Source organism: Lissotriton helveticus, chromosome 6 (assembly GCF_964261635.1).
Source record: "Lissotriton helveticus chromosome 6, aLisHel1.1, whole genome shotgun sequence".
Classification (NCBI taxonomy): Eukaryota; Metazoa; Chordata; class Amphibia; order Caudata; family Salamandridae; genus Lissotriton; species Lissotriton helveticus.
The window spans coordinates 1,221,697,817-1,221,715,751 of record NC_136067.1 but is presented as its reverse complement, the minus strand read 5'-3'; the positions used below and the strand labels follow the sequence as shown (position 1 = coordinate 1,221,715,751).

The following is a 17,935-nucleotide window of genomic DNA, read 5'->3' as shown; positions in this document are numbered from 1 at the left end:
CCTGAACGTTAACATGTGGAGGCCAAAACTATATTTCCAATGATCCAACTGTCCAGACCACGCAACTGGTCACAATGCATAACAATCCGAAGATCCGACTGTATGACGAATGACATTAACCTAACCCACAACACGCCATGAGTGACGCTAGCATCACAGATGGGTAGGAAACAGGCCAGCTCACGGGGCACCCTTTCGCCACTGAAGTATGGCATGCCAAGAGGCATGGTGTGTTTTTGGTGCCCTTCCAGCGTCCACGCGGCCAGTTCCTGGCCTGTAAATAATGCCAATAAGCGCGCAAGAAGCCTGTTACCCCTGCCCTGGCCGCCAGCCGGACATGGAAGGCCCGGCTCGCAGAGCAGCACGATGCCCCACGCAGACGAAAACACACTCTCGTCTCTGTTTTACAGATATTAAAAAGTTATTTTACAGCATATTGAGTTTAATTATTCCTCACAATCTGCACTCCTCTCCCTTCCTACTGCTCCTTACGTTCACCTCATTCCCCGAGTCTCATAACCAGCCCCTTCCCCATCCTACTGACCAAGCTTCGCCCCTGGAACCGGGATGTTGATGGTTTGGGGGCAGAGTCTGGTGATACGAGCAGGGGTTCATGCTTTCTGTTCTGTTTGTACCTCGTGGCATCCAAACAGACATCTGAGATAAAGAGCGGCACGACCTGCCCTGCCCTGCCACCAGAGAGAGCACCGCACTGAACCACAGATGACACACAGGTACTCCAGGTCAACCGCACGTCTGGCGCCTGTAATCAGCAAGCAAGCGCCTCGCGAAAAGCATGCCTGCACTCAAGCGCCTTACAGTGAGAACCTGGGTGCCCCAGAACCCATGCAACTCAGAGAGAGGGGCGCAGGCCCGACAGCAGGGATGCACCCGCGATAAGAAACCCCCTGTGCTAGGAGCACTGAGACCCTCAACAAGCGCAGGGAACCACTGCACTGAATCACTTTCGCTCATCCATGTCTCCTGTCCAGTTCTAATAGCCTCAACACCTCCAGTCCACAGCAGAAGGAACCAACAGCCCGGGCTCCCATTCCCCATTCCCAGCTCCCCTGTTGACTGCTTCAGCACATCCTCGGCAGGCCCCCATCCTCTCGGAGCCACGGCCGGCGCTACATGAACAGTGGGGGGTTGAGGAGCTGTTCTGTGCTCTGACACCTTTGGGTAAAGTCCGCGCTTTATAAAAATGCATTAAATAAATAAATAAATAAATAAAAATACCTGCCCCTGTCCTGTACGCCTTATTACTCTTGAAGGGGTTCCCCACTTCATCCCCCAAGCTGGCACCCACACACACACATAGCCCCAGGCCTCATGAAGCACTCAGACCCCTTGCACTCACCATCCCCCGGCACCGCTCCTCGGGTCTGCCGCTGCTCCTCTGAGGCTCGCCTCGACGCTCCTACAGATCATCCATATATGCCCCCTCCACACTCTGAGCCCTGACGAGCAGCCGCGGCTGTCTATGAGCGTCCAGGGCCCCGGGACTACCTGCCCCTCGGCAGCCAATCACAGCGCTGCGATCCGCACTTCCTCACTGCCCCCAGGTGTAACCCCTTTGCGCCCGGCAACAGCGAGCGGGGAAGTACTCGCAACAATTTCCACTTCGGTGACCGGTGGAAGCTGTGCCAGGGAGGCGACAGTGTGCCACGGAGTGCACAGGAAGCGGAGGGCTGTGGACAAACGAGGAGAGAGGGGGCGGGGGGAGGAGGAAGTGGGAAGGCAGTGTGGTGCAAATTACAAAAGCAAACGATAAGTTACATGAGGCAAAAGTGACAATTGTGAGCAAACAAAATACAATAGGTAGCAAAAGGTACATTACATGAGGAATAGACTGGGACCTCGGCGAGAGGGAGGGTGTCCCTGAACACCACCATGTTTCTCCGAGGCAATGCAGAAATGCCTCGGAGAAACGCAGCCTCATTTTGGGATTCGGGGGCGTGTTTTTCTTTCTCTCCTCTTCCCATTGGCTGGAAGGTAAAATTCAAGCCAATGGGAAGAGGAGAGAAAGAAAAGAGAAAGAAAGTTAAAAACACCCCCCCGAATCCCAAAAAGACGGGGCTTGAACGGAGTGAAGCCCCTCTCCTCCAATGGCTGGCCTCCGTTTAGGAAGCCAGCCAATGGAGAAGAGGGGCGGGTTCAAGCCCCCACTCTAGGAGACATAAGATCTCTCCCTGCGACTGCGCAAGCGCAGCCTACGCAGGTCTCGACCTAAAAAGCGTTAGCACATGAGCAAGCTCCTACCTTCAGACAGTGCACTGATTTGGGCATGTGCAGCAGGTCTACGATTCACAAATGTGTGAGTGGAGCTGAAATGTGAAGCACATTTTTCACCTGCACAGTCCACAGATCTGTGCTCATGTCCCCGTCCCTTTGCTGCTGGCATGTGAGCTGTGTGCTGTCAGCACACACACCAGGAATGAAAGCGCTCAAAGTGGCAGCTCTGTCAGTACTTTGTTGTATTCAATGAGAAGATGGATACTTCAAGTAGGATTGAATAAGTTACTTTATTAAGTTAATTAGTTAAGATAGAAAGGAAACCCCATCAGGAGCAGCTGTCCTGCTGCTCAGCCCTCACTCAACTGACATTCACACCAAGCAATGTTCTATTCATTCAACATTCTACAAGACATGCAATCCAGCTGAGCAGCAGGGAAACACAAGTTATAACATATCTCCCTTCGTTATGGGTACTAATACTATTGCATTAAATAATAATATAGTTGTCCATAAAATGCATTTTAGTTCATATAGTCAAAGATATTAAAATTGTGTATTAAAGTATAAGTGGACATCATAAATAAAATATTTTCAACATATCCTTCACTGCATTGCTTCCTGAAGAGTACAACTATCTTCATCCTATATCCGTATGCTACTAATTATTCAAGTTGGCCAGACTAGTATAATCTGTAAGACATAAAGGTATAAACTTAATTCTACTAATATCAGGAAACAACGCGCATTTTATAGACTAAGAATAAGTACTTATATAACTTATTCTTGTCTCCAACAAAGTAATGAGTGGCTATATACTATATAACTAACTTTTACTCGAACTAATGGTTGGGTAGTTTTATACTACATAGCTTCTACAAACATGAGTTGATGAGTCGTCTATTATCTAGATATTCTCACACTTAACTTTAGTCGTGAATCAACTCTTATTAAATCAGCATCAACAGCTAAACAACATTTACTAAGGGGTGACTATATACTACATAGTCTCCACAAACATGAGTTAATGAGTCGTTTATCATCTGGACACGCTCACACACAACACTAGTTGTGGAAGAACTCTTGTTAAATTAGTATTAACAGTTAAACAACACAGCCAAGGGGTGACTATATACTGTATAGTCCCCACAAATATGAGCTAATATGTTGCTTAATATTTGGATACACTCACACACAACACTGGTTGTGTAACTACTCTTGTTTAATTTAGCGTCAACAGCTAAACGATACAACCAAGGGGTGACTATATACCACATAGTCCCCATATCTCGAGTTAATGAGTAGCCTAACATCTAGACACACTCACACACAACATCAGTTGTGGAACAACTCTTGGTAAAACAATTACCAACACCTAAAACAATATAACCAATGAGTAACTATATACTGCATAGTCCTCGAATAACTATGTAACAACATACTACATAGTCTCTACCAACATGAGTTAATGAGTCACCTAACATCTAGACACACTCACACACAATACCAGTTGTGGAACAACTCTTGGTGAAACAATCACCAACACCAGAACAAGATAACCAACGAGTGACCATATACAGCATAGTCCTCGAATAACCATGTGACCACATACTACATAGTCACTACCAACTTGAGTTCATGAGTCACCTAACATCTAGACACACTCACACACAACACTAGTTGTGGAACAACTCTAATAACTAATGAGTGACCATTTACAGCATAGCCCTCAAATACCTATGTGACCATATACCACATGGTCACTACAAACCCACGGTATGTACACACCAGTGAAACTGATGAGTGGTTTAGCATCTTGACACCACTTTATACACAAAAGAACAAATGAGTAACAGCTCCTAGATCTCCACTCACACACAGCAACAAGCTATACCCATCCTCAAGCACGCTTAGCATTGCACTGTTCGTCAAATTCAGTGACAATTGTCCCAACAAAGTGTCTGCAGTGTAGATCCTCTTCTATCACTAGGACATTTTCCTGTTTCAGCCACGGATTGCAGCAATACTATGTCAACAACAACATGGGTGGATCTCGACGTGTTTGTAAGAAAATAGTCAGCATGATGACATAGTCGTTTTCATATCACTGCTTCTATTCTTATAGACTCTTTACACACTTGTGGAACTTTTGTAGACTGAGACTTCAATGTCCTGGACCCTCCGCAGACAACCCTTTCGATAAGGTACTTTTTTTTTTTTTTTTTAAATCACGTAAATGGCACCTACTTCCTTTTGGGACGATTCATTTAAAGTATCACTATTAAACGTCACTCTTTCACCTTTGCAAGTATACTGTCCCAATTCTTCTCCGAGACGTGTTGCTTCACAAAGACGTGTTGCCTAGTAACCCAAAAGTACTTTAAGATGGCCGCCACGTAACGTGATTACGTCACTACTGCTTCCTCCTGTGACGTTTACCTCTGCTTCTTACTTCCGCTGGTGGCCGGATTCCACATATGCCTCCAGTTGGCTCGGTTCGAAAGATGCTGCTGTGCTGAAGATTCCAACAGTGAGTAAGAATTCGGCTCGCGCAACTCTGCTCGAGCTACTATTCTTTCAAGTTTAAAAAAAAATGCTTCCGCTCTTCGAGGAGAGCACATCGACCATACTCCATACACAGGAATCCTCCACATACGTTGTTGCACACCGATCACAGACCGTAGCAAACGCCGATTACAGTTTGCTGAGAAAGCCTGATTATAAAACTTTTCCAACAGTCATTTCACGCTACGTTTTCTAATTCTCAAAGCGGTAATATCCTCTGCCTTGCAAAAGTTCCACTCGGTTTGTTATCGCAAAACTCAAAGTGGTAATATCCACTGCCATGCATATGTTCCTCTCGGTTTCTAGTCCCAAAGCGGCAATAACTTCTGTCTTGCAAAATTTGCTCTCTCAACAGTCATAGAGTCAATCTTTTCTGCCTTGCCAAGATGCCCAAAACCGACAACCTTGCAGACCAATACTCTATACTGCTGCTGGTGATTCAAACTAGATTTTCTCAGTTCAGTCTGGCAAATTTCGGTTTCAGGGCGACCGGTGTCCGGGTCCCTGATGGGGTTTGTTTGCCAGTCAGTGTTACACACACACTTTACATCCAGAATTTAAAGTATTTTACCTCTAGTTTTCTTTTTTTTTTTTCGTCTTCAACATCTGTGTGCTACCATTTCTTTTTTCTTTTTCTTCTCTCCTTGGTTACAATGAAGTTTTCTGAATTTTCTTCCTTTAACCCCTTCGACGCTCATGACGAGCTGGGCTCGTCATGAGGTAGCCTCCTCGCACGCTCATGACGAGCCCAGCTCGTCATGTAAAGTGTGAATCCGCAAAATCCAGCGTACGGGGGGGAATCATGCCGCACGCATGCGGTTAAGTTGCACGCGTAGACTCTTTACAGAATAGTCCCCAAATGTCGCCAAAATGTTGTATTCAATGAGAAGATGGATACTTCAAGTAGGATTGAATAAGTTACTTTATTAAGTTAATTAGTTAAGATAGAAAGGAAACCCCATCAGGAGCAGCTGTCCTGCTGCTCAGCCCTCACTCAACTGACATTCACACCAAGCAACGTTCTATTCATTCAACATTCTACAAGACATGCAATCCAGCTGAGCAGCAGGGAAACACAAGTTATAGTATACTTCTGCCTTAATTTCTGCTGCTAGAGCTGCAAATAACAGCGTCTCCATCTGTGGGTGTTTGGGCTGATGTGGCTGTGCTCCAGCACTCCATGCACCAGCCGCCACAGGCCCATTTACAAATGCATGAAAGAGTATGTAAAGGAGTACTACTGTGGAACTTCTTCCTGCGCTCATAAATACTTTGTGAATCGACTCTAATGTGTTCATAAGAAGTATTGAGAATGTTCTTATAATTGTATTTTTCTCCAGTCTTAGCAAATAACAGTTGCCGGTCTGTTGAGGTTGCCAATACGGTGCTTTGATGTTGTGGCCATTAGGGGTGCTCCTGCATATGCTGCATAGACCTTGAGTGTGCTGCAACACAACTTCTGTGTTCCACTGTTTTGCCAGTGCTGATGTTCCGTATATTGTAGCTACCTGAAGTTCAAAGCTCTCCAACCTCTACTGAGCATGGGAGAACACTCCAGAGCATCAACATCTTTTTCATTTGTTTCCACACCCATTTATTTTCATTTATTTTTATTTATTTTGGATGAAGAGTTTTAAACCACCTTCGTATTATATTTGGTATGTTATTTTTCACAGTCACGCACTGCATTCAAACTTAGACACAACAAAAACATTGAAAGATGAATTGATAAGAGCACTATAGAGTAATGCATGCGACCTCTAAGGGATTTAGAAGTTGCACCCCCCCCTCGCGGAACATAACATTACTTGGGAGTATTCTCATGCTCATATTTTTACTGAAGTTGGACTCGGGTGTTTGGGCCTATTTCTATTTCTGCCTTCCGCTTCTGAGAGACAGCGTGGACATTAGGCAGCTTCCGGAAAGCCAGTAAATATGGGGAAGCTTAGAAGGTTATAACACATCGGGACCACACATCTGGTTGTTCCAATATGCTGGAATAAACCTCCCCCTCCACCCCTCAACAAGAACGTTTTTTGAGGAGACAAAGGATGATACAGGAAGCAAGAAGGTGAAGAATATATTATATTGTAAATGGTAACTATGTTGATTGCTTAGTGTACCAAAACCAACCCATGTGTACCAAATGATTGGCCATGTTATATACGCGGACATAATTGTTGTATGTTTGATTTGTTGTCTGGAAGCTCAGTAATGCTTATTGCTTCTTGGTTTTATTCTTTAGTAATAATTCTCTGTTTTACTACAGACTAATTTGACCACCGTGCGCTGAAGTACTTGTTGCTGCATTGCTCATTTTAATTATTTTTAAAATCACTTGTTCTACTGCGCGTTCGCGCTGACGATCTTTGGCGCTAGGCGCAACCTTTCCTTGCTCGTCATCGGGGGGCAATATTTAGATTAGCTTCTCACCTGCACCATAATTGGACCTTACCCCGCACTTTGCGGGACTCACAGCGCTTCAGGGCACCTTGGGCTCGTGGGGACATCGCGTCGCGGTGATTGTAGCTGCCATCTTAGGTGAGGGAACCAGGGAGTGCCGAATAGCAGGCACCATCTTGGTTGGGGTGCTAGTGATCTCACTGCAGGACTCCCGTGTCTGAGAAGGGGCTTAAAAGCGGAGCCTTCCTATCGACAGGTCAGACTAATTTGACCACCGCGCGCTGAAGTACTTGTTGCTGCATTGCTCATTTTAATTATTTTTAAAATCACTTGTTCTACTGCGCGTTCGCGCTGACGATCTTTGGCGCTAGGCGCAACCTTTCCTTGCTCGTCATCGGGGGGGCAATATTTAGATTAGCTTCTCACCTGCACCATATTTGGACCTCACTCCGCACTTTGCGGGACTCAGAGCGCTTCAGGGCACCTTGGGCTCGTGGGGACATCGCGTTGCGGTGATTGTAGCCGCCATCTTAGGTGAGGGAACCAGGGAGTGCCGAATAGCAGGCGCCATCTTGGTTGGGGGGCTAGTGATCTCACTGCAGGACTCCCGTGTGTACGGCTATATAAGATGGCTGATCCTAAAGCGCGCAGCGTAGGCGCGCAGCGGGCGTGCCGGCGGAGGGCTGGAGGTGCGCCAGAGGTAAGCCCGTTTGTGCCCGTTCGCGCACAGGATGCGCCGGGTGCCGGAAACCCTGCCTCTCTGCATCAAGCCGCAATATCATATTCCCGTAACGAACTTGTAAGCCTGAATCTCGGCACCATCCCTAGTTGTAAGCCGACCACCATCTGTATGCACCCAGACTCCTTGTCCTGTGGCTTGCTAAATGTGAGATCTCTCAGCAAGCACAGTGAAGAAACTGCGCTACTCATTGAGTCTCACGATCTAGACGTACTCTTTATGACAGAGACGTGGACTAGAGCGAACAGTTCGGTAGAACTGGGGACAGCTTGCCCCCCCCGGCTTCAAAATAATACACAATCCTCGGGTGGGGGGCAGAGGAGGTGGAGTCTGGCTAATCTTTAGGGAGACTTTAGATTTCTCCCAGCTTAACATCAAGGCCATTTCTGGATGTGAATTGCTGGGCTTTTCCCTTAAGGGTCAGGGTGGTGTATTACACACTGGGCTGCTTTGTTACAGACCCCCGGCGAATACGCTATCTGCTGTGTCTGAACTTATAGACCTAATTTATGATCTATCTCATTCTCACACAAGGCTGATGGTGTTAGGGGATTTTAATCTATGGCCGGATGGGCCGACGAACTCGGCTTTTGTAGAGTTGGTTCAGGCCTGTTGTAGCATCGAGTTACAGCAGCTCGTACTCTCCCAAACCTATTCAAAGGGTCACACCCTGGATTAGATCTTCGCCGACGCAGGTCACACGACTTTGCGGGATGTCCTACCTCAGTGCTGGACGGACCATGTGCTCGTCCTTTTCTCTCTCTCACTCACAGCCGCTATAGTCAAGAAAGGTAGTGCGGGAATCGCTAAGATGGGTAGACAATGGTCTAAACTCCTTAATCAATCTACCCTGCCTACTTTGCTTTCGGACGGCTTCATCTTGGGAGATAGTGTGGACGTGAGCTATGAGATCCTTTGTCAGCGAATTTTGGCTTCTCTGGACTCTTTGGCCCCGCTGCGTAAAATTAGAGCTAGGACTAATCTGGCTAGGCCATGGTACTCAGGAGAACTTCAGCAGCTCAAGCTCCAGTGCAAACAGGCCGAGTGCGCCTGGAGAAAGCAGTACCTGGAATCAGACAGAGTCCTCTTTAAACAGGCATTGGCGACCTATAAAGTCCAGATTAAGCTGGCCAAAGCCAGTTTCTTAGAAGAATCGCTGAAGGCAGCTGTAAATAAATCTCAGGCCTTATTCAAGATCGTCAAAGACCTGGCTCACCCAGCCTGTACTAGGAATGACATCCCGGCCTCTCAAGCTCTCTGCGACTCATTGGCACAGGCCTTTGAGGACAAGATCGCCACCATCTTAAACAATCTTGCCTCGTTATCTGGCCTTGTCCCTCAATCCGCGCAGTATGACATTTTAACTGAGACCAAGAAGGAAGGTGCCAAGTTAGCGGGGTTGAACAACTTCCCCTTGCCGTCCTTTGAGGACTTCTGTAAGCTGGCTGACGGTGTGTCCTCGGGCTCGCCGCTTGATCCTCTTCCACCTAAATTCTGGAAACTGTTCCGGGTAGAGCTTTTTCCCCCGCTCTTTGCTATTTGCTGTCAGTCCCTCAGGTCGGCACGGGTCCCGGACTGCTGGAAACTGGCTGTGGTTTCCCCACTGCTAAAGAAGGAAAACCTGGATCCCGTTTGCCCAGCTAACTATATGCCTATTTCCCTGTTGCCATTTCCAATTAAAATTCTTGAGAAACTGGCCACAAATCATCTTTCCAACTTCTTTGAGACCACTGATTGTTTGGATGTGGCCCAGTTTGGCTTTAGACCAGCCCATGGGACAGACTCGGCATTGGTGACTGTTCTTGATGACCTTCGGATGCGTGCCGACCAGGGTCGAGCGGCCTTTTTAGTGTTGCTCAACATGTCGGCCGCGTTCGATACGGTCAGCCATGTGATCCTGATCAGGAGATTGGCGGAGGCTGGGGTATCGGGCCTGGCCCTTGACTGGCTGGTGTCTTATCTTGACAACAGGCACCAGGTAGTTGCCCGGCAACCATTTAAATTGAACATCAGGAGGGTTGGACAGGGCGTACCTCAAGGGTCGGCCATTAGCCCCATCCTATTCAATCTCTACCTCCGCCCCCTGATCAAGCTGGTAAAATCTTTTGGCATAGCAGTCACCAATTATGCCGACGACACACAACTTATCTTCTCGTTTGAGGGTAAGGAGGCTGTATCACAGGAGGTCTTCCATCGCTGCATGAGCACCACGGCTGAAGGACTGGGTAATAACTCCCTTCATTTCAACAGCTCCAAAACCGAGGTGCTACACTGCTCCTCGGACCGTACCCCTAGGCCTCTCCCACAGGAGTTTTGGCCGACTGACTTTCAAGGTACCAGTTTGCCTGCTGAATCTGTTCGAAACCTGGGGTTGATGTTCACCCCCTTTTGTACAGCTCCAGCCTGCAGCTGGATGCATCAGTGAATAAAACGGTGGCCACTTGTATGGCACTGCTCTGCTCGCTTCCGAAGATCTTACCCATGCTCCCTGTACAGGCTAGAACAGAGAAAGTGCGAAGCATAATTTTAAGTAGGCTCGACTATTGTAACGCGCTACTTCTGGGGTCGCCGGCTACTTTGGTGGGAAAATTGCAGCGCGTACAGAATTTTGCCGCCAAACTAGCACTCTCACGCCGACGCTTGGACTCTTCTGCCACGGCTCTTAGGGACCTTCACTGGCTGCCAGTCCCTCAGCGGATTGACTTTAAAGCTTTGTGTTTGGTATTTAGGGCTCTTCACGGACAAGGTCTGTCCCCTTTGCAGGATCTATTCGCTTGGTACACCCCGTCCAGATCACTCCGTTTGGCCTGGCCTACTTGGTAGTAGTGCCCAAGATTCTGAGATCCCGGATGGGTGGTCGATCTTTTAGGTTTACCGCAGCAAGACTGTGGAATTCCCTTCCGCTAGGTTTGAGGGGTTTGGAAGACCTTTCTTCCTTTAAGAAAGCCTTAAAAACACACTTGTTCCCTAGAATACTGTAATTGTTTCAGCTGCTGGAAACATCATGTATGTGTCATAACAGTCTAAGCGCCAGGATGCCCGTCGGGTGACAGCTATGCGCTATAAAAGTATGCCAATACATACATACATACATATTAGTCAAGAATCATCTCATTCCCCAGTGGCTTTCTGGATCAGGAAAATAAGGTTCTATGTAGGCCTGGGCGGTGAACTTCGCTCCGTTCACGGAGTTTGCTGCACTCGCGGAGTGCAGAAAACTCTGATTCGCGGTGTGCAGCAGAGTTTTTACCGCGATCGCAAACGGTAAGTTCGCGATCGCGAACAGTAAGTTCGCAAGTGCGAGCTGCCGCTCGGGGCCAATTTCTATCCAAGCTGCAGGGATAACAGCACAAACTGCTGTTTGCACTGCACTCCGCCACTCGCGGAACTTCACTGATTTTTTTTGTAACTTCGCGGAGTTCCGCGTAGCAAAACTCCGCAAACTACGCCCAGGCCTACATATAATGGAGTGCATAGAGTGGATTAGAGTGTTGTGGAGTAGAGTGCTGTATAGTGAATTGGCATAGTGTGCCATAGAAGGGCGTGGCATAGAGTGTATTAGAGTGTTGTGGAGTAGAGTGCTGTATAGTGAATTGGCATAGTGTGTCATAGAAGGGAGTGGCATAGAGTGGAGTAAAGTGTCATAGAGTAGAGTGGAGTGACATAAAGTGTTGTAGAGTGGAGGGGCATAGAGTGCAAAACTCTGCGAACTACGCCCAGGCCTAGTTCTTATTTTCAGTATTGAGGTCAATAATATAGACTTGTGCAAATAGCTACTCCACAATGTTGTGAACCACTTTGTCAATAAATATCTAAGAAATCGTTCACCTAATATTCTAACTCTATAACTTCTTACTTTGACAATATAGTGGTACTCCATATTGTGGAGCCAATATTGTTGCGATTTCATAATATTGCGTGCCCCCCACGCAGAATTAATTACGAAGTCACAAAAATCGGTTTTAACTTTGAATTAAATGTAATATTTGTGCCATCCGTTTACTCAAACTAATGTTTTAGTCTTCTTTAATAACCCTCTATAGAACTAGCACCTTGTAAAGGCTGCATCACCCACAAACCATTAAAAATGTACCTCCTCCCTTGTAAAATTCATTAGTATTATTTAACTTGTTGATTAGCGCTTTGAGGGTTACCAGGACTTCTCAATGAAAGCAGGCACCGTAAGTTAGTAAACGTTCATTTGTAAAGTTCAATTTCTGTTAAAGCTATTATTTGCGTTCACAGATTCTGATTTTGGAAAGAGGAGCCACCTCATCTGATCTAAATGTCAACACAACATACAGCCGAATCGCGGAGATCCAGGCCATGCTGAGCAAAGAGGAGCAAACCAACATTGAACTCCGAAGAGATAAAACATTGTTGGTGGATCTTATTTCGAATTTACAAACGCAGGTATTTGGCGTCTTTTGCTGCAATGTTTTATGGCTTTCTGTGCAGCGGCCTCTGCACTGAATCTTTTGTTGCATCGCCTTGCGGAACTCCAAAAACACGTGACCCGTTTCTAACCCTTTTCATTGTGAAAGAACAAAGCCTATGTCACCACAATATGGGATTATAAAGTCTTTAAACAAACCTAACCTTTGATGTTGGTTATTATGCCACCAAAGCAGACCCGGGGTTATTGATTGCTTTTTAAACAAGCACTGTCAAAAGTAATAGGCCGCATCATGCCAGAGCAAATTGCTTTGCTAATTTGTAGCCATGTTGAACACCACTGTGGCTGCTGTTCAGCATGGCTAAAAGTTAGTGGCTTATAGGATAGTGGCACAGCGTGGCGTGGCAAAGGGTGGAGTGTCATGGAGTGGCGTAGACTGAATGGTATAAAGTCAAGTAGAGTAAGGTGGAGTAGAGTGGACTGTTGTAGGGCTGTGTGGAGTGGCGTAGAGTGTTGTCGAGTGTCATTGAGGGAGTATAATGGAGTAAATTGGAGGGGCATAGAGTGAAGTAGTGTCATCATCACTGGTGTGTCGTAGAGTGAAGTAGAGTTTCGCATAGTGGAGTGGCATAGAGTGTGGTGGAGTGGCATAGAGTAGAGTGTTATAGAGTAGATTGGAGTGATAGGGACTGGAGTAAAGTTGTGTGGAGTGGCATAGGGGGAGTAGTATACAGTGGAGTGGGAAATAGTGTAGTAGATTGTCATAAAATTGGAGTGGCAGAGAGTTTTGTGGATTGGATTGGCATACAGTGGAGTACGGTTGAGTATCCTGAAGTTGCCTAGAGTACTGTGGAGTGGAGTGTAGTGTTGTGGAAGGGTGTAGAGTGAAGTGGCATGGGAACAGTAGATTAGAGTGGAGTCAAGTGGAAGGGCTTAGAGTGGAGGGACATAGAGTGGTGCAGAGTGCCATATAATGGAGTGGAGTAGAGTGGATTAGAGTGTTGTGGAGTAGAGTGCTGTACAGTGAAGTGTCATAGTGTGTCGTAGAAGGGAGTGGCATATAGTGGAGTAAAGTGTTATAGAGTACAGTGGAGTGACATAAAGTGCTGTAGAGTGGAGGGGCATAGAGTGGAGTAGAGTGTTGTGGAGTTGCATGGAGTGGTGTGGAGTGTACCAGAGTGAAGTGGAGTGGCGTAGAATGGAGTAAAGTGGCATGGAGTGGAATATAGAGAGTTATGTAGAGTGGAGTAGAGCATTGTATAGTAGAATAGATTGTAGCAAAGTGGAGTAGAGTGTTGTGTAGTAGAGTGTTGTGGAGTGGATTGGCGTGGAGTAGAGTGTTGTAGAGTTTAGTGGCTTAGAGTGGATTACAATGTCGTAGAGTGGAGTAGCATGGTGTCATAGAGTACAGTGACATAGAGTGGCAGAAAGTGGCACAGTGGAGTAGTGTGTTATAGAATTGAGTGATGTTGAGTGGAGTGGAGTGTTGTAGAGCGGAGGGTTGGAGAGTATTTGGTCATAGAGTGGTGTGTTGTAGAGTGCAGGGGCGTGTCAGAGAGGCATAGAGTGGAGTGGCATATCATAGAGTAGAGCGGAGTGGCATGTCGTAGAGTAAAGTGGAGTGTCATTTTATAGTGTGTCTTAGAGTGGAGGGACATAGAGTCAAGTGGCATATCATAGAGTAGAGAGGAGTGGCATGTCTTAAAGTAAAATGGATGTTGTGTCATAGTGTGTCTTGGAGTGAAGGTGCATAGAGTGGAGGAGCATGTCGTAGATTGGAGAGTTGTCGTAGAGCAGCATGGAGTGGCGCAGAGTGAAGTGGCATGTAGTGGTGTGGCACGGAGTTGAGTGTTGCAGAGTGGAGTTGCGTGTTGTGTCATAAAGTGGATTGGCATGTTGTGGAAGGTGTGTCGTACAGTGGAGTGGCGTGTCGAAGAATGGAGTGGTGTGTTGTAGATTGTCATAGAGTGGGGAGGCATAGTGGAGTAGAGTGGAGTGGGGTAATGCGGAGAAAGCATGGTGTGGTAGCACACTGCCATTACAGACAACATATTTTCAATTGAAATGACCATTATATATGAAGGGACGTGGAGTTTTAGGGATAAAGCGTGCAGCACATGAACGATAATCTGTGGAAATGTCAGAATTACAAAAAAGTGCTTCATTTTTGCTATCCTAATTTGGATATAGTCTGAAATATGTGCACAGTTTATTTACAGACTGTTGTGTGCTAGATTAAAACCTTTCTTTCACAGGAAGATTGTTACATAAATCCTCAGACTTTGAAGTCAGTAAAAGAAAAGTTATGTTATGTTAATTTAATTTATATCGCGCACAAATACTCGAAAGAATCCCAGCACGGAACATAGAGGGCAACGATCAGAAATGTATGTAAAGAAATATGTTTTTAGATTCTTCTTTAAAAGCAACGGACCCTGAATGTTCCGGAGGGCAAAAGGGATAGCGTTCCAGGCAACAGCAGCTTTCCGAGGTAGAGTGCTGCCTCTCAGCCTCTGACATTTAAAACAGGGAACCTGAGCAAGGTGCTGGGATATGGAATGCAAACAACGCACTGGAGTGTAAAAGGCAAAGTATTTTTGCAGGTAGATGGGAGCGAGCCCATGAAGAGAGCGATGGGCCATGACCAGAGATTTAAATTTGACCCGGGCGGCTATAGGAAGCCAGTGCAGAGAGCGCAGATGAGGTCTCATGATAGTCCTAGCCGGAACTTCAAGAAGGAGTCTGGTTTCCCCATTCTGGACCACCTGGAGTTATTTTAACAGGTAGCCTGGGATGCCCACAAAAAGGGCATTGGCGTAGTCCAGCCGAGAAAAAATAAGGGCACAAATAACAGTCTCTTTTGCCGCCCTAGGCAGGAGAGGGAGAAACTTCCTCAAAGATTTAAGGAGACAACAGCAGGTCCCAGCAAGTTTCTTGATCTGCGTAGCGAAGGAGAGGTTCTCCTCAAACCACAACCCCAGGTTCTTGGCAGGCTTCCATATAGAGGTGGGAATAGGTAACTCGGGGCCAGAGAGTTTCCCTGAAATTCTAGGGAAACTTTCCATAGAGGAGAACCTCTGATTTATCTTCATTGCACTTCAATTGTGCGGCAGCCAGCGAATGAAAAATGGAGGACAGACAGTGTTGAGCAGAAGAGACAGAGTCCACTTTCTTATCCAAAGTAAAAAGAAGCTGGGTGTCATCTGCATAGGCCATGACCTTAGCCCCAAGTTCCTCTGCCAGATACACCAGAGGTGTAAAATAAATATTAAAGAGGAGGGGGCTAAGGGAAGACCCCTTTGGGACTCCTGTAGTCACTGCCTGGGAAGAAGAAGAGGACGGTGGAAGCCATATCTGCTGAGCCCGTCCTTCCAAGAAGTATCTGATCCAACCCCAAACAGTACTCAACACCCCAATCTTGGTTAGGCACGAGAGGAGGATGGAGTCGGGGAGACTGTCGAATGCTGCCGACAGGTCAAGCAGAAAAGTAAACACCAAGCTCCCTCGGAAGACAGAGCTGACCTTTTATTGGAGAGCAAATGTGACAACATAATAACAACATCTGAAGGCCTGTTTACAGAAAGCGAGTAGTCATGGAAAAATACAGTAAATAGGCTATGCTCCACAGGAGGGACAGATTTAAGCTGAACAGCCTAAACAAATAAAGCAAGCAAATAGAAAGCAAACAAATGTGAGTTACAAAACCCAAAGCCAGTGGAAAGCATGCATTACCGGGGAAGATTTCAGAATGTCCCCAAGATGTTGTTAGCTGTGCTACCTGGTAGGCTTCAACCTAAAAATAGAGTGAACAACACAGTTTCAGAGAAGGGCAACAAAGAAGCATTTACAAATGCAGTAGGTTTTGCCTGAACAATCTTCTTCCCAAAACCCAGCATTGACGTGTTTGGTTACCCTGATTCCTCTCTTCTCTGAGCCTGCTTTAATGTATTCAAAATTATTTACATATGTGCCTATCCGCATCAAATTATGGCGGTTCCCAGTATACCAGTGTTGGACTTGTCCCTATCTGTAGGGTCATCCCCAAATATTTTGCCTTCACCCTCCAGTTGTCTGAATCCATTTTGGTTTGATTTCAGGACTCTGTACACGTTACTACTGCTAACCAGTGCTACAGTGCTGTGCTCTCTCCTTTAAACATGGTGAACTTGGTTTACACCCAATTAGCACATTTAGGGGCATATTACCAACAACTAGCGATAATTTTTGTCTCTAACTTGTTTAGAGACAAAAATTATCGCCGCAAATCGGCGATTTTTATCGCAGATAAACCTTGCTATTAGCAAGGTTTATCGCAAATGCGATAAAAAACGGCCGCAATGCATGAATATCGCTGAAAAGTCAGCGATATTCATGCATTATCGAGCAAATGCTCTTAGCCATGTTATCCACCTCCCATTGGATAACATGGTTAAGAACTGCTCAGGGCAGGTGTTAGCTGTTAGAGATATTCGCGCTTAGCGCGAATATCTCCAAAAGTTGGTAATAGGAGATAGCGATGTTAGCGACTGTTTCCAGTCGCTAACATCTTGGCACGCCCACTTTGCATGTCATTAGTGATAAATATCACTGACATGCAAAGTGGGGCCCATGATGGTCACTATCTCCTATTAGCTGTCGCTAACTGGTGTTAGCGACAGCTTGGTAATAGGGAGATAATTTTATCTCCGCTTTCTTGGCTTTTAAAGCCAAAAAAGCGGAGATAAAACCCCTTGATAATATGCCCCTTAATTTGTTTGTGTGTCCCTAGTAAAGTGGTTCTACATGTATCTAGGGCCAGTAAATTAAACTCTGCTGGTAGGTCCGCAGCACTCGTTCCACCCACTTAAGGAGCCCTTTTAGCATGTCTCAGGCCTGCCATTGCAGGCTGTGTGTGCAGTTTTAAACTGACATTTAGACCTGCCAAATAAGCCTTTGTCAGGCCTAAACCTTCTTTTTTTAATACATATAAGCCAGGCCTAGGGTAGGTCCTAAACAGCCCATAGGCTGTGCGTAAACAGTAGGACATATCTTTTTAAGTTGTACATGTCCTGGTAGTGAAAAAATTACATTTGTTTTTCACTACTGCAATACCTACCTCTTCCGTAGGATAGCATCGGGTTACCTTATTACATTTAATAACTAATAACTTTTAACTGGGGGCATGTAGGAATGCCAAGTTTGGTATCTGAAAAATTGTAATTTAAACCCCTCTTTAAAATGATAAAAGTCAGATTTTAAGCTACAGTTCTGAAAATGCCATCTTCAGAAAGTTGCTTTTTTCGTGTCCTTACTATTTGGTGTCTGCAGCCCATACCCAGTGTCATATGACTAGGTGTCTGTCACTTGTTTTTTGTGCATTGCTCCCAGACAGAGAGATAAAGAGGAAATAGGTGTTAGCAGGGGGAGGAATTGTCACCTACCACACATTACAAAGGCTCTGCCTCAGCACAATCACAAATGCCTTCCTACTAGTCTTTTGTGCCCCCAGACACACTGGGGCCAGGGCACTGAGGCAGAAAATTCCAATCACCTCTGTGGGTAGAAACCTTCACAATCTTCTCCTACTTTAAAGCTGGCACCCTGTAAACATATTGAAC

The 17,935-nt window shown here is 46.1% G+C and overlaps 1 protein-coding gene across 1 annotated transcript in view; it reads left to right on the top strand.

Annotated features, from left to right (window-relative positions):
- LOC144763373 (uncharacterized) overlaps positions 1–17,935 on the top strand; it is an 851,355-nt gene that overhangs the window by 613,733 nt on the left and 219,687 nt on the right. Inside the window, exon 8 of the mRNA XM_078648937.1 lies at positions 12,188–12,355. Within this exon, the coding sequence (XP_078505063.1) occupies positions 12,188–12,355 (168 nt within the window). The remainder of the gene's footprint in view (positions 1–12,187; positions 12,356–17,935) is intronic.